Source organism: Camponotus vicinus, unplaced genomic scaffold (genome assembly GCF_025532165.1).
Source record: "Camponotus vicinus isolate PSW18456_S1 unplaced genomic scaffold, iyCamVici1.0 SCAF_12, whole genome shotgun sequence".
Classification (NCBI taxonomy): domain Eukaryota; kingdom Metazoa; phylum Arthropoda; class Insecta; order Hymenoptera; family Formicidae; genus Camponotus; species Camponotus vicinus.
In genome coordinates this window covers 757,040-779,262 of record NW_028141948.1, presented here as the reverse complement: position 1 = coordinate 779,262, position 22,223 = coordinate 757,040, and the positions used below count along the sequence as shown (strand labels likewise).

At 35.3% G+C, this 22,223-nt stretch overlaps 2 protein-coding genes and 1 long non-coding RNA gene across 4 annotated transcripts in view; 2 read left to right on the top strand and 1 right to left on the bottom strand.

The window, feature by feature from the left end:
• Positions 1-22,223, top strand: part of LOC145963389 (rap1 GTPase-activating protein 1) — a 95,559-nt gene that overhangs the window by 2,773 nt on the left and 70,563 nt on the right. The window contains exon 1 of one of the 2 annotated variants that reach the window (XM_083085286.1): positions 4,771-4,945. The exons of the other annotated variant lie outside the window; for it this stretch is intronic. Within the exon in view, the coding sequence (XP_082941412.1) occupies positions 4,905-4,945 (41 nt within the window). The 5' untranslated portion in view covers positions 4,771-4,904. Of the gene's footprint in view, positions 1-4,770; positions 4,946-22,223 lie in introns of those variants that run through there. 2 annotated transcript variants of the gene reach the window in all.
• LOC145963398 (uncharacterized) lies at positions 2,434-4,626 on the top strand. Its single transcript, XR_014436155.1, has 3 exons — positions 2,434-2,534; positions 3,830-3,864; positions 4,541-4,626. It is a non-coding gene; the product is annotated as an uncharacterized LOC145963398 (long non-coding RNA).
• On the bottom strand, positions 18,172-22,136 carry LOC145963021 (fatty acyl-CoA reductase 1-like). Its single transcript, XM_083084598.1, has 8 exons — positions 22,031-22,136; positions 21,818-21,937; positions 21,639-21,732; positions 21,055-21,300; positions 20,830-20,975; positions 20,285-20,584; positions 19,499-19,789; positions 18,172-19,423 (listed from the first exon to the last, which is right to left on the bottom strand). Exons 1-8 carry the CDS (start codon positions 22,042-22,044, stop codon positions 19,159-19,161), a joined length of 1,476 nt encoding a protein of 491 aa, XP_082940724.1. The 5' UTR covers positions 22,045-22,136; the 3' UTR covers positions 18,172-19,158.

Genomic DNA, 22,223 nt, shown 5'->3' with positions numbered 1-22,223 from the left:
GTTTCTCGAGACTGAGAGACAAGTTGGTTCGTTATCAAGGGTTCGTTCGAAGGCCTTTCTCATTTGTAACTGCGACAAGAATCCGAATGCAAATTGACGTACTGCCGTGTCACGCGTGCGATCGATTTCCAACGAAGATTAATGACCGCGCGCTAATGACGGCGGCGGTGGAGGGTCGCGTAAAATAATTCCGCTAAATTTGACGGGTACAATACGAGGTGTCCGGGATTGCTCGAGAAAGAAATGCGCGCGACGTGCGCCGGTAATTGGCTATTCTACTCGCGATACACCCGGATGCCCTACTCTGTGACCTAACTACTTCCACAGAGGGTTGTATCCCTTCCACAGAGAGCCTCGATTGAATCCTCGGTGAAGGGATTATTTTTCCCCGGCCAGGAAAAACAGAAGGGAATGACTGAATTGTCATCTCGGAATTTTAAGCGTCAAAAAATGTTTCGAATAAATTTAAAAAAATATAATATTAATATTCTTTTATGTTATAATTAATTAATGTGCCTTTATGTGTTGGAATTATAAGTTTTGAAATACGAAAGGACATCATTAATAACGTTATCGCGTCAAGAAAATATACAAGCTCGAAAATGATTTAAACATTTATATATATTATTATCTATTATATTTATAGATTATTACGCATAATTATATTATTATTAATATTTATAATTTATAATTATAATTATACTACTACTAGTAAGGATTAATTTAAAACGAAATTTATTAATTATTATTAATGACCTATGAATATGAGAACGATATCTGTGAACGATTATTATTATGCAACTATCAGGGAAGCTTTATCGGCGTTTCTGGCGCTTCATACATAAGACTTTCCGGTTCATTACGGTGCGAATAAAAGATGTATGACTTCATTCAAGAAGCAATCTTATCATACTGGTGGAACAACGATGGGTGGGTTCGTGGCATTTCGTGGAAGGAAAGTGGGCTTCCTGCACGTTTGAGGAAGCTCGAAATTTCCCGGAGGCTTTATCAAATAGTGCGGTTTCTCGAGGGAATTTATCGCGAATAAATATTTGCATCGTAATATACACAATCATATATAAATATATGATAAATGAATAAAAGTGGCGCACATGTCGCGAACAATCTTATTTTTGTTTTGTTTCCGAATTTTATCACGCGACAATTTTATAATAAAAAAATTCCATTTAGCTATTATATCTCTCTCCGATATTGTAAATATTTTTCGTGCGGTTTTCATCGGTAAAAAATTAGCGCGATCGGTCGAACGCTGTAAAATTCATAATGCACTTTGGCTCTCGGGGCATCGAGCGATCTTCCGCGGTCAAACAACGGGGCATACTATTAGTATATACGTTCGGTAACTCGTCTCGTGATTTTCCGTCGGGTTCCCGAGGTTCTCTTCCCCGTGCTATTATCCCAGTCGAAAATGATCGGTCTTGCCGCGGAGTAATGGCATCAACGTGGAGGAGGACGTCTAGAGACCAGAGGGTTCTTAACCCTAAACCTAATCTGACCCTTTCTATAGGCTAATCTTTCTTTCTTACAACAAATAGAGATCCCTTAACAAAGAGATCTCTATCGATATTTTCTCGGAAGTAACCAAAACCGACCAGGGAAATTCGGAACTAAAGAATGGCTCGTATAGCCTAACATGCTTCGATATAATTTAGCTATTTATTTATTTAGCTTCGAGGTGATTTTTTTTATAAGTGCCGGATAGATGATGAAGCGATCATATTCATGTAATTATTTAGAAATTTAATTTTTATATTTAATATTACCAATATATTATGAAAAAATTAATAAATATATAAATATTATCAATTATATGATATATAATTATATATTAATATATCATATATTATGACATATTAATATAAAATAATTGATATATAAAATCTATGGATAATAAATCTTGGTAAATAAAAAAGAAATGAAGCTATAAAATCTAGTATAAAAATCTAGAAAAGCTTGTAAATTGATAAGATAGTTAGATTTCTAACAATTCTAAGAATTTCAACAATGCAGGGAAAGCCGGAGATTTCTCAAGTATTTCGATAAAAGGAAACAAGCACCGTTATCACCCATTGATGGTAATCGACTGTACTCAAAGTGTCAATTGCCAAGAGTCAATTGGCTCCTGAAAGAGCGCAAACATCTTATCGGACAAGAAAGACTGGCGAGATACTCTCGCGAGTGAGTGGTTCGCGAGTCCTTCTCTCGAGGATCCCGGTCAGGAGCGGAAGGCGGAGGTGGTGGAGGATCCCCGAGCAAAGAGAGGAGCGATGGAGGAGGAGGAAGAGATAGTGGAGGAGGCTGTTGCGGGTGGGAGAACGAGTGCCACTGACGATGCAAGTACGAGCGGGCTCGTTAAACAGTTGTTCGACGCTTCGATCCGCTGTCGCGTCTCGTCGTCTCTTCTTTCGGAGTGTCGATCACGCGAGAAAGATCTCTCGATCGGTGTCGATCTTTTAGCGAAGGAAAACGGGGAAAAACAGAAACAATACCTACCAGGAAACTTAGTCGAATCGGTAATCGAAGTATATTTCAGGCACGAAAGGCTTACATTTAATAAGTTGAGATCCTTATAAAAGTTTCGTTGTAATAATATGTCCATAAGCTTCCCCCGAATGGAAGTTATTGAAGGGATTATCGTTATATTTGGTGTGAATTACGCATGAGCCGCGAAAGTCGACGACGAATAATAAATTTTGTTTAATTTAATTGTTGTCGGGTGCACAGAGTAACCGCACTTAATTGGGACGAAAATCAAATGTCAAATGACCCACGTGGATTACGCGAGCGGCGGAAGCAATTAGTTTCCCGAGAGCCAATGATTCGTTTTAATTTCAAGATCGTTTTAAAATTTCTGTCATAATATATAATACAATTATGGTAGTCGTCGATTTGTTTTTAAAACAATGCGGATTTCCGATGATGTCACGAGCTTACATTTCGAGAATCCTTTTAGAAATCGTGAGTCTATTCATCAAGAGAAGCCGCTGAATTTTTCATGAATCGCTTCTGCATATCTAAAAATTCCACAGGAATATTTTCGAACCAGTTTGGAAGCAGACCGCTTTCGTGATCTGAATCATCATTTGTCACAACTTGAAAATATGCTCTCCGTAGTCTTAATGTAGAACATCTGTGGAACGTCTTTATTTATTATGTAAATTACTTTAAATTGTAATTTAAATTCTAATTATTCTAATTATAAAATATCGAAAAGAAAGTAAATAAGAAATAGAGCCACTTGCATACGTAAATAGTTTAGTCTACTTTTGCCGGAAATTTACATAAGCTAAAGGTATAAATTATGAGTGCACATTAATTGGAATAAGATTAATATAACGGATAATTTGAAACGAGGATTGAAATTGAGGCGAGCACACGCCGTTAATTGAGAGAGGACATATCGGGGCTTCCTGCTCGCGAGACGATCTCGAGACGAAAAAAAAAAAAGAAATATCCGCGGATCTCTTTCTCTTCCGTGTCGCGGTGACCTCGCTTGCGAAGAAGCGCGGGAATCGGGGGAATTAATCGATCGCGAACGATAACGGGATCGGCGGGTGTAATCGCGAAACACATGTGCGCGCGTTGCGAATTCACCCCAAGATCATGTTCTTGCGATCCGCGACTCGATCGGCGCCGGTTCTCGGAGAACCGTCGTTCCCCTCGAGAGATCTCACATCTACCTCTCCCCCGGGAAACCAATTTCTCGATAAAATCATTATTTACGTTAGCTAACGAGCCACGACGGCTATTACGTTGCTCTAATTGTGTTTAATGTCCTAATTTGCCGGTACTTACGTCGTATACATAGCGTTGAACGTGCTCCCCTCTTGGAAAAGAACAGGTGTATGTGTTGGCGAGATAATATTATTAACAAGTTACTACAGGGTGTCTACTTCCTGGAGAAACATGGAAAATCAGAAATTCTTAAGGGTTTCTTAAGGTTTCTTTTGTATCTGAAAAAATTGAAATTATCATGGAATTTTATTAGGACTCGGGGAACTAAAAATAATTATTTCTTTGATAATTTTGCTGTTATATTAAATAATCAACAAGCCAAAAATTGTACGTTTAAAATGTATTAAAAATATCTATTTTTTGTTTATATATTTAATGTCTCTTTTAATAAAATATTGAACATGCAAGTGAAAAATTTTTATCTTATGAAAAATAATTATTCAGTTTTTTCAATGCACTTGCAAATCTAACATTTCAGTGACATTATGTTTTTCCTTTGTATGAGTGAAAAACACTAGAAAACACATGCAATAAAAATAACTTATTTCAAAAAGAATTGACCAAAAAATTATTTAAAATATTCTCTCTCTGGAATTTGAGCAAAAATATCTGAAAAAATAAAGAATTGCTTTGCAAAATTTGAGACACTCTGTACTATAAAAAATGTAGATATCTATTATTATATCGAAATCTTTAACACATATCTTTTTCTATAATTTGTTTGTCATATTTTATGATATATACAAATTTTATGAACATCGCGATTTGTATTTAATTTTACTAGAATTGTGATATTAAACCTCCAGCAAATACGAATCTATATCTGAATGTGTTACAAACTATATTTATATTTCTTACGTTTCTCACACCAAGCATCTGGTAAAAATTCAGGCTTGTGCAGCCATCAGAGGTGATCGAATAAATGTGCGTCTTGTGTGCGAGGTGGTGACTCTCGTGAAGCGCGCGCGACTTGGTTTCGAGGCATCGGGGACGTGGTACCGTTGGATAAATCGCGTTAGACTCGCCCGGAATATCGGTCGTTGGCGACGTGCGATTATTTCATCATCGACGACGAATCGGCGACGATTCCGATCTCTGACCGGAGGTCTCGCACATGTGACGGGCCGCCGACCGATTCAGCATACGACATGCTGAAGATACGCATGCTGGATTACATCGGCGATACCGGGTGAGTGTTGCATGCTTGCACCTACAACGCATATCTGCTGGGAATATGCAAGATGTGCTTAATCCTTTAATTTCAAACTCGCATTTCAATCGAGTTTGTATCAACTATTGATTTATCCTCGATAAGTTTGTTAACACGATTGTTGTTTGATCGAGGTGATCGAAATATTGTTACAATACAGACTGTTTTTAAAAGTGACTATCTATTTTGTGAAATAATAGGAATTGGAAAAAATAACTTTAAGAGACATGAAAACATATATATTTACAAATTAAATACTTTATGGACCTAATTTAATTATTTATTAATTTCTACGTGGTTTTATCATGTATGGATCAAGTCCATAAATTTGTTATTAATTTATAATCTTGTTGATAGAGCTTATTTTATGATATGATTTTTCACACTTTTCTAATTTAATTTCTCTATCTTTTATCTTGCATATTATTATTATATCAGTATAATGATTTTTTTAAATATCTCTAATTTCACTAAGATAGATAGAAACACTCTGTATATATGTTACAGAATTTAATACTTAATCATCGCACATGAAATTTAATATCTAATTAATCTTTTAAATAATTAAACATATTGTCGCTCAATTAGTGTAATAAATAATTTAATTGAATTCAATTTGGAATCTATCTTAACATCTGGAATTTCCAAGCGACGTTTGATTAAATTACGCGCGCTTAAAAATCGCCACATTAAAATAGATTAAAAATAAGAAGACGTTTTTTCTCGGAAACGATATTGCGCGAGCTTGTTTCGTCGTGACGAAAGACACGCTTGCGTCGGCAATTTATTATAAAATTACGATCGTTAGGGCTCGTCTTGGTGCGTGTGAGTAGCCACCGATCTCGGCCAGTAGGAACGCGCGTCGTATCGCTCGCATCCGGAATACCAATGAACTCCACCGCGAGGAGAACAAGGCTGATCATTCTTTCCCGCTTCGGGTGCATAACGACGTTCGCCTCTCGAGCTCGCTTGATGCAGATCGAGCTCAGGATGAAATTGGAACGACCTAAGAGCCGCTCTCTCGGGGCCGATGTACCGAAAGTGACAAAAGGAACCCCGAAATTTATAGAGCACTTTCGTCCTCTTCGAGAGGAACCAGACTACCGCCTGCCGCTTATCGCCGACAAATTAATTCAGTCGACGTTCAGTTGAGTCGCGTTCTGATGGAGGTATTTATTGAGTTTCAATGTAGCCTCTTTAAAAAAAAACGGCTCGCGACACTTTACGAATGCTTAGGTTCGTGATATTTTTACATTTTGCGAGGATATAAATTCATGAGGGTGTCTACTCCCTGAAAGAACATGGAGAATCTGAAATTCTTAGGGATTTCTTTAGAAAAATCTGCATAGAAAAAAAGGACATTCTTGTTTTGAAAATATATTTAATTTTAACATGGAAATCTTGAGATGAGATTATATTGCGTTCATTAAAGAAAAATATAATTGCTTGAATAATTGCTTACTTGAATGAAGCCATTTTATATAGTTCAATCAAGAAAAATATATTCTTACGATTTAAGATTTAATTTTCTTGAATGGAAACGAAACAATGTTAGATAGAAAATAACATTTTTAAATCAAAGATTATTATTTCCTAAAGTAGAATTAAATAATTATATATTCTTGAGAGGTGACAATTACAATATTAAAATAAGATTATAATATTGTTGAAATTTAAAATTATTAAATTCTTCTAAGAAGATTATAAATTGTTGCGTATGCAATGAACGCGTTAGTTTAAGTATACAAGTTTTGATTTGACATTTATTTTTTTCTGTGTGGGAATTCTTGTGGAATTTTATTGGAAATTTCTTTAAAATTCCACAATTCCTCTTTATATATGATAATTTTGCTCTTATATTGCAAATAGTCGGCTAGCCAAGTGTACTCTATGTTTAAAATATATTATGAATATATCTATGTGTTTGTGCTTGTATAAACAAAGTTAAATATGCAGCATATATTTTTTATTATAATTTTTAGTGAAAAGAAATAAAGATTTTAAAAAATGTAAATGATGGATTTATCTTGCACAACTTTGACAAGTTCTACGCAATCGGATTTAATTAATTAATTTAATATTATTTCATAGACAAATATAAAATACACAGTGCAGACACACGTAATGAAAAATGATATTTTTACATTTGAATAGAGATCCTGTTGATGACTTAATCACACTATATTTATTTCATGTTTGTGAATAAATAAATAATAAAAATAATATTAAATAAATAATAAAAATAATATTAAATAAAAATAAAAGAATATTAATTAATGAATTAATCCAATTGCGTAGAATCGACGAGACAAAGTTAAAGTTGCGACAAGGCCATCATTTACATTCTCTTCTTCGTCGTCGATATACACGTCATTTTTCTGCGTTGTCTCGTATCACAAAAAATGCATCTAACGCACACACGCTCATTACGAGTGATGCAATTCCCTCACCGCGGCCATATTTGCGCACGGTATGACGCGGATATATTTCTAATTTCCTGCTTATTCCGCTTATGTCGGCCCACACTGTCCGTTCATCCGGGATATATAATGACGGGGCGCCTCTCGTGGGTGCGAAACATTGGCAAATTAATCGAACGAGGTCGAGCGTCGGATCTCGAGCTAAGCAAGCGCGTGCAACAAAATCATAAGGTTTCACTCGTGGTGAAACTTTTCCGACACCGTATTTACGCCGTGCTCGCCGACATGCTTGTTATTCACGGTGCCAAGCGATTCGACTCGACAAGCAAAGATAGACTAGGAACGATATGAAAATATGAAATTTCTGCTCAAAATTGCTCGTGGAATTACTTCCTCTCTATTAGATTAATACGAAAAATTATATTTAACATTAATTTCACAAGAGCTACATATCATTTCCGTTATTTGTGCTAGAAAATAAATACAAATGAAATGTAAAATAAATTCGAAATTTTATTTAACACATAATTCTTTCAAATATTAAATCTTTTTGAAAACTTTCTCAACCATTAGTGGATCGTATTCATACGATTCATGGTAGGAAGCGCGATTCAATCAATGTGTCATCGTGTGTTGTTCATCCCATGTCCCTCGCGACACAGGAAATTACGAGGAAACGAGTCAGGAAACGCAACCGCGGAATGCATGAAAATTCTCGAGAGCGCCATTTATTACGATTTCAAAGAAAGGCGATACGCAACGTTACACTGGCGCAATAAGAGTGATTATATGGCATGACGAACATTGATAACAACGTGATGTGACGATAATATACGTCGCTTTGCGATGTCTCGCATGGCTAATTTATAACGATGCTCGAATCATCGATCGGAGAGATTGCTACATCAAATTAGCTTGTCATATTTACATATGACAATTTCACATTAATATCGTGAAAATTTATTAAATACATAGTTGTGAATTTAGGTCACACAGAAAAAAATAAATGTCAAATCAAAACTTGTATACTTAAATTAACGCGTTCATTGTTGTTTCGTATATACGTAACAATTTATAATATTCTTAGAAGAATTTAATAATTTTAAATTTCAATGACATTATAGTCTTATTTTAATATTATAATTGTCACCTCAAGAATATATAATTATTTAATTCTACTTTTAAAAAATTATAATCTTTGATTTAAAAGTGTTATTTCCTATCTAACATTGTTTCTTTTCCATTCAAGAAAATTAAATCTTAAGAATATATTTTTTTCGATTGAACTATATAAAATGGCTTCATTCAAGTAAGCAATTATATTTTTCTTTAATGAACGCAATATAATCTCGTTTCAAGATTTCCATGTTAAAATTAAATATATTTTCAAAACAAGAATGTCCTTTTTTCCGGGGCACATACTTGGAAAAAAAAGATTTCCCTGCCCCAGTTCGTGTGAAATCTATTGTTCCAGTTATATAGATATATTCGTTTTCGCGGATTTTGTGCAAACATCCTTGTTTTCCCAAAACTGTCCGCTCGTAAATTCCCGGCTGCAAACATACGACCGCCTGAATTCACGATTGTTGTTCAATTTCGCGGATTTTGCGATCAGATCCCCACGGACTGATAGCTCCACGTGGCTGCATCATAAATTCTTAATTTCTTGGCACGATAAATTTCCGTTTCCGCAAAACTTTATAAGGATATACGACAGGTCCCGCTTCCACTACGAATTCTTTTATTACACGGCGGCGTGTCCGTTAGATTAATCGCGGTTTCGCCGCGGTTTTATATTCTTTTGGGTACATTTTGCCGCTCCCTCCCACCCTCAGGGACACAGAGGATAAATTTCTTGATATCTCGCGCGCGAAGAGCCTCCTCTCCTTCTCTCTTTTTCGTTTTCCACCTCGGATTCTCCTTTACGGATACAGTGCTTGAAGACGATTTATTCTTGGAAACGATACTTTGCGAAGCAGGTTTCGTATACATCGGGGACTATTCGTACGTGGATGTACAGAGTGTTTCAGACAATCACTTAAACCGAGTCTAGATCAAGCGCGAACGAACAGATATCAGTAAAGAAGTATTTAAATAATAATTTTATTAAATTAAAATTTATTACAAAATTATCGAGTTAAAAAATTACTACAAGATTTTTTAAAAAGGACGAATTGTTTTTAAAATTTATGATTTATGATGATCTTTTCGCGTGCTTGTTTGCTTAGCCTGGACCAGACTTTATAATAAAAGCTTTACGAAAATGGCGTTATCTCGAGTTTCAGGAAAACATGAAAATTTTAGGAAAGAGTTTGCATGGGGGAGTAGGTTAATAACTTGCAAGATTCATCTTGCGCGAATATTTTAGTCCTTTGCAAATTAATATTTAAATGAATGTTACTAGGTGGGAGTTTGTAAACATTCTTCTCTTCGACTTTTTGAATATTTCAAATTTCCTTCGATTATGATGGCATCTTTCTACAAAATTTATTACTCAACTTTCAAATTTACTCCTCGTAAATTCCAAAAGCAAAGAGCGAAACAATTTATTTAAAACATCACTTTATTTCTGCTGCTATTTATGTAAGCTTGCTATTTGTGTAAGCTTACATAATGCAAATTATACAATATAAGAATGAATGAAATTATGCTAATGTCGGAAGGATGAAAATATCAAGGGCAAGGAACCGGAAAATCTAACCGTCGCGCATAAGAAATCAGTGCCGCGTGTCGACTATTAAAAAAAAAAAAAAATCAGGTTCTCGATCTGTAAGCATGTGCACGCCCACTTCCGTACGGATCGTCTCCTCGTTTTGCGACGTCTTGAAAAGGATGTAACCGTCGGGGTGAATCGCGTGTGACCGGCGTGGACATTTTTTTAGGCGAGGTACCATAATGTAACGGAAAAATTGATATAAACGTGGAAGGGAATAAACCTGATGCCAGGAGATTTAGTACATATGTCTCTCGATATCGAGGAAAGGATAAGATTAAACTGTCAAATATTTCGATCGCAGGATTTTGGAACACGAAAAATAAAGTACGCAGATCGTGAAAAATATTTTACATAAAATAATGTAAAATTCTTTCTTGCATCAATTATTGCGTGTATATTTTATATTTTTTAATATTATACATATTTTATAATTAATTCTATAATAAATTTTAAAATTATTATTCTTAAAATAATTAAAATTATTAAGATAATTTAAAAATGTCGAAACGATTTTTATTATTTTTAAGAAAGGAAATTTTTTTTAAGACACTGTATTTGTATATCATTTTCCTTTCATTTCTCTCTTTTTCTTTTTTATGCAGTCGAAAGCATCGGAAGAACTCTTCTTTTTATTATTAATAAAAGCTTGACAAATTGTCGATTATATCAAAATCTCGAGAAGCACTAGATGCAGTACACTTAAACGTGATAATAATTATACGAGACTGACGTGATTCGTTAAGTACCTTATACGTTAAAGTGGTAAAACCAGTTATAGATGAAAGTAAGACGCGAGGAAAATTACACGATTAGATAATCCCTGATTGCTTAAGCTATGCTTTTTCCCTCTGTCCTTGATGTTTCCATCATCGCTCGATTCATGTATGAGACACAAAAAGTATCACTTTGAAGTATATTGGTTTTCGCAAAATGTCGAATTTAATTTATTTAATAATAATAATGCATCTTTTGTCATCATTTTATTTTTTTTGCCTTTACAAAAAAATTATTACAAATTATATTACGGTCTTGTTAAATATTAATTGGTAAATAATTAATTGGTGATAAATATTAATTTTAAAATATTATATGTGTATGATTTTATGTTATATATTAATTTACTTTAATTTAATTTAATTTAAAATTAGAGTCAATATTTTATTAATTTTTATACAAATTAATTTTGCTTATTAAATTTATCTATAGACCGAGAGATTATTTATTTATTATTATTTATTATTTATTTATTATTTATTTATTTATTAATGCATAAGTGTAAAATCAATGTATATTTTAATAATAATCTATAGATATGAAATGATGAAAACTACAATAAAAATTATATATGTATATCATGTGTCTCGCCTGGACAATCGCTTTTGAAGTCGACTATAGCACCATGTACTATGACCCGACGCATTCGTGAGTTCGAGCAATAATCTCTCGACACCCGCGACGTGAACCCGGGACTTTCTTCGCGTGCGTACCTATGCAATACGGGGTGTTCTGTTTCATTCACACCCTGAATTGTTAGAACTTATGCCCAGTAATAAGAAAACATATACTTGTATCGATATTTATTATAAACCTAGAGAGAGAATCAAGCGATAGTAAAATTATTCCTTTCTCTCATAATATGTCATTTAACGTGAATTAAAGAAGATATAGCTGCAGCTTAGGGCTTGGCGTTTGTTGAAAAGAGTCTCTCTGGGAGTCACCTTAAAGAAATATTTTTTTAACGTTTACTGTTATTCGATGAAGGAAGAATGTTTTTAATCCACCGTCGAGGCGACTGATGAGAACACTCGACCTTCCACTTCCAAGCCTTAGAAACGCACAGTTTATTCCTGCTTCGAGGTATAAACGTGTACTTTACGCGGTAATGGTACGACCTACCCTTTATGCGAACTCGCAAACCAACCCACTTTTGCCACGTCCATTGGGGCGAACAGCATTAATGCTAAATATCGAGGTCACCGGGGAAAGCTAATTTATTGTCGTCTTCTGCGGCTTGTGACACATCGATATTATCCTTAAAAAGATCAGCGATAGTGGTTTTTCTCTGACATATCTGGAATCGAATAAAATATACATAATGATATAATCGTCGCCACGACCGTGAACGATTCTCTAAAATTTGCAAATAGCATCCAATAAATTATGATTCCGAGCGAATATTATCGCTTCCACTTTTATGGCTTCTGAATTAAACGATGTGACGAAGTACCTCTTTGACGTAAATTTTTTCCCTCGGTTGCTTAAAATAATTCAAACAATAATATTCATTGCAGCTACGGAGAATCCAGTTGCTCATCGACACCCAGTACATCGTCACGCACGCATGTGTTTATTCGCAAACAACATGCGTGTTCGCAATCAACGTACAGAGGAATATCGAGCTCTCACCGTGAATACTTGCAAGAATTCGCTTTTCTCTGCACGAAGGTAATCGTTGAATACGAAAGTATCCACGGGATATATTCTCGCGTTTCGATCTTGACGCGCTTTCCTAAACTCGCGTGTCCCGACGATGCGAGAGAAGCGATAGAAGTAACGCATGAAAATCAGCCTATAAAGTGATATGCACGTCACGATACGTCAAGTATAATAAGTAAAGTTGCGGTAAAGAACACGCGCGCTTGTATTTTTATTTTATAAAATTTTTTTATTTATTTTATTTTATTCTTATTTTACATATAAGAGAAATTCTCTCTCTCGGCGAGGAAAAATTAAACAAAATTATCAGGTTGATCAATTATTAGTATTATACAATATATATCTGTTGAAATTAAAATTGAAGTTGTGTCGACCGCTAAAATATCTGCCTTTATCGAGATATGAGAGTATTTTTCGCAAAGATTGATAGAGCAAATTTTATTGAAATAAATTTAAGAAAACTTCAATTTATATACATCATTTCTTGGAATTTAAAATTTATATATATTTATTTATTTTCATAATATTTTCTAGCAATATATTCTGCAGAAAATAATAAAATTATTTACATACACACATAACTAGAGAAATCTTTACTTTGGAGACGAGAAACATTTATGCGGAATATTCATAGGATTTTAAATTTATATATAGAAAGGTTCTGAAAGAAACTAATTTAAAAGCGGAAATTGTAGGAAAATCGAGAGAAATGGTTCCGAGATTATTCTATAACTTCTAGAAAAAAAAAATAATCACAGTAAAACTTAATTATACCGAAAAGAGCTGATTATGTAACGACTTCAACTCCCCCCTGAAAGACCCCCTCGAAATGTCGACGGCAAACTTTTCTTTTATAAACGGCCATCCGTTTAAATAAATGGACTCTTCGCGGATAATAAGACGCTCGCGCGTCTCGGTTTCTTCGATCCCCTTTATCCTTTCGCGCGCGCGGCAACGGCGCGTACATCCTTACATCCTGCCTTTATATGTCGTTAGTCAACGTCTCCGTGGAAAGGACATCAGCTCGATTTACGAAGCGCCGACAGGAAGAAGAATTTCCATTCGTTTTAGTTTGCGCGTGAGGTCTCGGGGGGAGCGGGGAGGGGGAGGGGGGAGGACGCGATGACGTTCACACGTTAGCCGCTTTGTCGACGTTTCTCGCCGCGAGAATGTAATCCCGTGGAAACGACAATACTTGGACATTGTATTCGGGTACGTGTAAGACTCGACTGTGTCGAGATTACGACCTTCGAAAATCTTTTGATCCTCGTTCTGACTGCGCATCCAGCGCTAAATCCTGCCGGACTATTGTCGGTGTCATGTCGAAATTTTCTATTAATATTTATTATTAAATATTTGAAAATTCAGGAAAATTTCTGAGGTGAACTTTCAATCTGAAGATAATTGAAAGTAATAAATTATATTATTTTTAATTGAATAAAGCTCCAAATTCGGAAATTGCTTCGCTATAAGATCAAAAATTGATATCTTGGCATTTTTTTTACCCGAGAGAAAAATTTAAATATTAAAGATTTTTGAAAATTAATTTCTCTCTGAAAAAAATTATTACACTTCACGTTATGCAATTTAATTCTGGCAATTCCGAACTAAATAAATGTACGCGACGAGAAAGAAAGATACTTTATACGAGCAGTGATACTTATCGCCGTTGTTAACTGTAATTACCAGTTCCCTGACATGGCACAAGGATATATCTTGATGGGTCTTCTCAGATTTAACTCACCGGAAATCGCGTGCCGGAAGAACAACGGGAGAAACGAGCTGCGACGCATTGCACCGTTGATATTCCGACGTTTGGTCTCCTTGGTGGATATATGTATAGTGCTTTAGGTGTACCAGTTAACCCTCGTTAAACTTTGCGAGTGCAGCAATTAGATGTATTATTATTATTTCGCTCGTGGTTGCTTTTGCGCTGAACAATTAAGTAAGTGAACGCACAGTCGCTCGTACAAACTTGCAAATGAAACATTTAATTATACATTGCCGATTGAAAGATTTTGATATAAAAGAAATCCATTATTTAAAAACAAATTAACTAGAGAGGAAATTTAGATATAAGAGCGAAAATTTAAAATATATATTTATAAATATTAAACTGTAATTTTTTTCTATAAAATTAATCTAAATTTTTTAAAATTTTAGGATTAAATTTTAAGCTTGTTTCTTAGAGTTCTTGAACACATATATGCACACACATGAAATCCTTAATAATTGTAAATATTACATCAAATTATTTATTTTCCTTTTTTTTATATTTTTATTAAAATCGTTTAGGAACTGCAAATTAATTTCTTTTACATAAAATATATATGTACAGAATGCCATGAATCTATCAATATTCCTGCAATGCTTCGAATAAACGATAAATGTCGAATAAATCGCGAAATATGATGTGACAGAAGCGGAAATGTAACAATAGCGGTTTTCCTCTGTGTCATGGAAAGTATCCAGAGTATAATCGAGTTTATCTAACAATTGTATGAATAAGATCCGATCTTAAACTCGCACGATTCGACGGAATGCAGATCAAACAAAAAAATAAAATCTCGCAAAATAAAACATTAATATACTTTTTTTATCGTTTATTAAAAAAAAGAATTTATTAAATCTTTAATTTATATGTAAAAAATATTATAATTATTTTATTAAAAAAAAGTATATATTTTTATAACAGATTTGTTACATTTTTGCTTACACGCCTGTTTAGAATATATTCAAGAAATATTTAAAAGTTTCTTTAAATAATATGAGGTACATTTTGTAATTTTTTTAATAGCTGTATATATTAATATTTCCGTTCATATTTTTGGGATTATATTTTCCAGCACACACTTAACTATCGAAAAAAAATCAATAAAATGCAAATCTCTATTCGAAACGTATCGAGTCGTGAAATTAATCCACTCGAGATAAACTCCGACACTGCAGCGTGCGGCAAATTGAAATAGGACAACCCCTCATCCTCTAAAAATCTCTACCCCAACCGGGAGTTTTGTGCTCGCGTGTCCGCATCCCTTCGTGCTATTAATAATAACGCATCCTTTTTTCTGATCTGCTCTGTATAAAATCGCGGTACACGAATGAATGAAAGAATCGAGCATCCCCGTGCGGCAGGTTTTTCTGCGGGGCACCCTTCTGGCCAATCTGGCCCCTCTTGTTCCCGCTTCGTTTCAATGGCACTTTCGGGCGGGTGCGCGTTTTCGTTCCCTCGAAAATTTCGCATTATTGCGTAAAATCTGTCTGCGTGTTTCAAGATTTTATGCCAAGATATTTTCTATCGAACATATTGAAAAGAGATTGCAGGCTTTCTTCAAATTTCGCATTATTGCGTAAAATTCGTCTGCATATTTCAAGATTTTATACCAAGATATTTTCTATCGAACGTATTGAAAAGAGATTGTAAGCTTTCTTCAAATTTATCTGCCCAAAAATTCTTAATTTAAATTAATTCTGGCGAAAAATCGATCTCAAATTTGTCAAAAATTCTGCCATTAAAATAATAAATACATAGATATCATATGTATATAATAACAATAACATTCTCATAAAATTCTTTGATTAAAAAGTGGCAATCGCAGTATTATTGGCAAATTTCTCATCTAAATATAGAGATGGATATGGCACAGTTTTTCTTTTCTTTGAATAAAATATAAGACTTCCACCGATATGACGATTCAGTTTGCATCCCAAACATGCGCGTCAGTTTATTATTTCAATTGTTCGTTCAGTCCTTCCAACCAAACCCTCTTCGGGAGCTTCCTTTCGTTCCTCGTGTTACGATTCGTCAAGCCCTGTCAAAACGACGCGGCAATACTGTCAAAGGGAGCCGGAATATCGGTCGATTCTTTGATACTTTTTATTGTTTTCGCGCATCGCGCCGCGTTCCACTTTTTTTCATTCTATATCCGATTTGCACGGCCCGAGGGAGAGAATTGTCGAGCATTGTTATTGTTTATTTGCTTTTATGTATCTTGTTTCTAAACCGAGTATTTTCGGTTCGCAAAATTGCAAATTCGTTCTCGAAACATTGTTGCAACCGGCGAGCCTGACACGCAATCAGCTGTGTATTAAATAATATTAAAGTGTCGTTTAAAGAGAGAGAGTGCGATATTTCCTCTCTGCTGCATTATTTTTTATCGTCCATTTATTTATAACCGCGTCGGTGAAAATGTTTCGTATATTTCTTTGCGATTTTATTGTGACGCGATTTTGCAAAAAATAAAAAAGCACCACATGTGTTTACTACAAGTATTAAATGGATGTCGCACGCGAGGACGTCGTTCACCGCAACGTTTGCAATACGTTAAATTACGTAACTACCGTCATTTCCGTTCGTTTTTTTCCTTTCTTTAATAATCGAGTCGACAGCTTTTCACAAGCCGCCTGCGTTTCTCAGTCATTATTAGCGCGAGCGGGCGCCCGCGCTAAGAGAAAGAATATTATTATCTTAACGACCGCCTTTGTTCGCGCCCGGTTATCGTTCGCATCTTTATTACAGTAGCAATGGCATCCATTGAACTCGCAAACGCGCAAATATTCCCTTCGTTCCGAAATATTAGCATATATTACGTGTAATTCTCGCGGCGCTTCTCTGCCATTGTATCCAGGCAACTTTGTTTCCGGAACAATTGTTTCGCTCAACGAGAATCTATTCTTCGCACTGTTTAATCCCCGACACGATCTGTTTCACCGATCGCGTTTCTATCTCCGCGAAAAGCCTTTCACGTTTCCATCACGGGAAACACCGTCTATATCTCTCATTTCATGGTCATCAGCGAGAATTCGCGATTTAATTTGCTTGAACTCGATGCAAAAATCGCTTCCATATTTGTCCGTGACGCGGTAACGTTCTTTTTCACGCGACAAATCGGGAATTCAGTTCATAACAGTAGTTGTAACAGTTCGTGTGGTTTTACAAAATTGAGCCTTGATGTCCGACACGCGAGAAACCGGCCTCGGAGCAACGGAACGCAAAAACGCCGCGGAAACGGGACAAGTCGCGCGAATCCATTCGCGCGAGTAGGTGAGTAGGTAGGTAGGTAGGTAGGTAGATAGGTAGGTAGGTAGGTAGGTGGGTAGGTAGATAGATAGATAGATAGATAGTCGAACGGACTCATAACGTGTGTAGGTAGATGCTGCAACTGCCGCGTTAACGGGTGCACCGCTCTTTCCGAAACGAATGCACGAGATGCGATTATAATGAGCGAAATAACTGCACTGTGATATTAGAATCATTGAGAGCCCAGGCTACTGTAACAGTACGAAAAGTTGATGATTTAAAAAAAATTTTTTAAGACTATTAGAAAGGGATCTTTTTGACGTTTCACACATGTTTTTATATGTTTCAATAATATTTTTGAATTTTGGATATTTAGCTTTTTTGCGTGTTTAAAAATGCATGTAAAACGTTGTAACGTATCTAAAACGCTGAGATCAATTTTAATGTTCTTTTAAAAAATTCCTAAAAATCATCAATTTTTCATATCGCTAGAATAGACCGAGCTTTGGATACGACGAAGTGCAGTAATTGAAATATTTGGGGAAATGGAACGATGTAATATAACGGATTTCCAATTAAAAAATGAAAGATTGCGCGATTGTAAGTTTGTCTCTTTGAAACTATAACAAAATTGATTAAAATATAATAGATAAAAAATAACATGAGAATTTTAGGAATAATTATTTTTTAACAATTCGATAACAATTATATATTAAAATTCAATATTTGCGGAGATTTTCTCTCATCATCTCTTCTATAGCTTTTATATCAATTATTAATTTTATTATTGTTGGAGAGATCACATGCTCTATTTACTTAACAGTTTCCATGATTCAACTCTTACTTATACGTCAAATTATCGGTATTTAAACAGTAGTACATCTCAATATCCAATTAAATAAGAGATATATATTACGATAATGATAATTACACATTCCTGAAGATCTATTACCATTTCCCATCCTGTCCCTCGTGGTCGTTGACGTTCCGCGAGTGCCCTCCTACGTTCTGGAACAGTGACAATCAGACCGAAGAGACTGCATTGTTGTCGGGCATGGTTTACGAGCGTGTAGCACATATGCTCGAATATCAGCAGATACGCGATACTCGCATTTCTGATGAATAGTAGATTTCACCCGGTGATCCCGAACGCTATCGTTATTACCGGTAAATCATCGAGGTGACGTTCCCCATCGTGGTGGTGTAAATGTACAGTTTCCAATTTTTCCGAATACCTCCGCTTTCACTGCCTGGCGATCGTCTGTTGTCGGTTTCCTATTTTCTAGTCGGCGTTTTCGCGCTGGTATAAAAGTACAACTAGTTTGTTGTAATAACATTGAGAGTAAAATCTATAATTTATGATGAAATGGAAATTATATATAATTTCTATAACTTTCTATTTAATGACTATTTGATTGTCAGTGTGTCGTTTGTAATACACATCTTTTTATAATTAACGCAACGTATATCTTTATAAAATATCACTTAACGAGGGAAAAATATAGGTGTTGCAAATTGTGAGCTCTTGATTATATAAATTACGTAGAGAAAGCGCATTCCGGCTACACGTGCGACTTGAGTCTTCAGGAACATATGGGGATCAGAGTTCGATATATTCAGCCAGTCCCTCCTTTACGGCGTCCCACGGGGTTTTGTCGATAAATGCGCGAATACCACGAGTCATTCGTTTCACGTATTCGACCCAATCGAAGTTGCTCATGTCGAACTCGAATATCTCGCGATCCACCGCGTTCATTCGTCCCCATAGTTTGACTATCGCGTTATTCGTAAAGTGCCACTGCTGCGTCATGAAGTAAGACGTCGCCGAGAGATGAGCGTGTATCAGATCGTAGGTCTTGCACCATCTGTGAAGTCAGAATTTTGCAGGGATTTTAGATAAATAAGATGATAATAAATGAGATGAGAGAAAAATACCCGACCTTGCGTCTCGGCCGGTGACAATAGCCGCCGCGTCCACCATGATCGCGGGCAACAAGTGGAACAGAAACACGAGAATCTTGTGTATCCACAGTCTCCTGGTCCAAAACATACACTGTAGCCGTATGTCCTTCGCACCCGATATCTTCGATGCGTGTTCGCATACGTGTTTTCGGAACGTTTGCCAGGTTATCGGTCTTTGACACGAGGACACGCAGTTGTACACCGGTACCCTTTCCACGTTCGGCACGATACCGGTGTCCACGTCTACTTTAAAGTCCTTCTTAACGTTCCTATTGACAAAAATTGAATTAATTCAAGCGTTAAAGTCCTTTAAAAAGATTGCGAAAGCATAGCGTCTTTAAATTTCGCATTTTGATAAAAAAAATCGATGGAGAATATGTATGATTTACTCAATAATTGATTTAATATTTACTAATTAATTAATAATTAGTAATATTTAATATTTTAAATTAATATTTAATAATTAGTAATTAAGACTCAATTAATTAATTAATGATTAATTTAATTCTTTTTTCTTGTTGATACAGAAATTTATTTCGAAAGCGGAGCATCCTTAAATTCCACATTTTGATAAAAAAATAATCGAAGGGGATTATGTATAATTTACTTAATAATTAATGATTAATTTCTTCTCGTTGGTAGAGAGGTTTATTTATATTATTATGTAATCTTATTTTAATTCGTGCTTATTTGCATCGCGATTGCTATTCCGTCTAAAAGGTGCGAAAGAAAATATTCATTGGAATAAGAATTAACGAGCTCACCTCACGTTGGTGTACCAGGCGGCGGCGATCAGACTCGACGTCACGTAATCGGCCGGTACAAAGTCGAGCTTTTTGTCGGTGTGACAATATATCGTACGCAATAAGCCGAGGCTCGAGCCGGCCAGGAGGCCAACGGGCCCGTAAACGCTGTCGGTCCAGCCTGCGATCGGCTCCTTCCAGGTCGGAGTCACGATGGACGATCGCACGATGCACGCCGGTATCCCGCCACGATATCGCAGCACCGTGTCCTCCGCGATTGCTTTCGTAAATGCGAACACGTTGGGCCAGCTGCCGATCAATCTGTCGAATGGATCAGAGAAGTTCCCGTGAGAAAATGCGCATCGGGGAGGACGGGGAAAAATTGGAAAAGTAGGACTTTTTTTCTAATCTTCGAATAATCGATCGAAAAACTACGCATGATTCGTGAAAAATATTTTATATTGCTCAAACGACGCGACGTGAACAAATTTCTCGCCCTTGTACACGTCAAATTTCTTGTCTAAATATTTAAAAAAAAAGCGTTTTCATTTTGAAATAATACTCACGCCGGAGTGATAGCCTCCAATTTATCGTCGTTCAAGTTATTTAATAGTGACAACAATTTATCGGTCTCCAAGGGCGGGGGATAATGTCTCTCTTCGATGGATTTGATTACGGAATAAGCGAAGACGGACGACAGATGAACAAAGACCTGAAAGTTTGTAATTTATCGCAACGAACTCTTAAAATATACTATTATTATCCTAATAGAATTATTATAAAATAATTACCTTGAGATCAGGCATCTCTTTCGCCAACAGTAGTATTTGCTTGGTGCTTTGCACATGAATGTTCGCCATGATGCGAAATTTTTGATTGGATCGTATAATCGTTGTACCGTGAAAAATAACGTTTGTATCGAGCAATGTAGTTCGATCTTGCGGAGACAACCCTAAATTTGTCGTGTTCAAATTACTTTCGATTACTCTTAATTTCTGCAAGAAGTCGGGCTGTTCCTTCTTCAATCTCTCGTATAACTAAAAGATTTGACAATTTTTTTTTACTAAACATTAAAAAACAAACAAATATATTGATAACACGCATAAAAAATAAACAATAGTAATATTTATATATCACTGTGATAGTAATATTTAATTTATTATTACTATTTATATATTAAAATAATAGTAATATTTATGTCAACAATTTATATATCACTAATAATAAGATTTAATATATTACTATAATTTATATATAAAATAATAATAATATTTAAATCAATAATTTTACATTTAAATGATATATCACTCATTTATTTTTTAAAGATCATATTTTTATGAAATATTTTCGCTAATGAATATAAAAAATATCTTACGGGCATTTCGGCAAGTTGCTGGATGCGTTCTTGAGGACTCTTTCCATCTTTCCTTCTTACAAATACGTACAATATCGCGATGTTCGGGCAGGATCTATGCGAGAAATGCGCAACATTTTGCGTATAAATAACTGGAAGAAAGTTTTCTGCAAGTTTGACGGTGGATGATTTATGCTTACCGCAACAATTTTTCGATTAGAAGCTTCCCGAGAAAGCCCAAACCACCTGTTACGAGAACTTTGCGGCCCGAGAAAAATTGCGCAATTTCACTTTGCGCCCTATCGACTCGTGTCTCGTCGCTGAAACATTATAATTTCTCGCAATTATATTTGTATATAACTCATCGTGGTAATTGATAAAATAATGTCGCAACATATATATATATCTCTTACATTTGGTTAGTCATCGTGGTTCCTGGTAATATCTGCGCTTCGAAAATTCTCTAATTGTCGAAGTCGCTGTTATCGGTGCCAAACTTTGACTGTGACGAACGTTCAACTTGATGGAATATATAAAATCTCATTGTGAATAATGTATTCTAAATCCGAGGAATGTCAAACAATTAGCAAGTTAAATCAAAGTTAT

Coding starts and splice junctions, on each gene's coding strand:
- LOC145963021 (XM_083084598.1), bottom strand. Junction 21,301..21,638: donor AGCAACTTGCCGAAATGCCC/GTAAGATATTTT, acceptor CAAATCTTTTAG/TTATACGAGAGATTGAAGAA. Junction 20,976..21,054: donor AAGAGATGCCTGATCTCAAG/GTAATTATTTTA, acceptor ACAAACTTTCAG/GTCTTTGTTCATCTGTCGTC.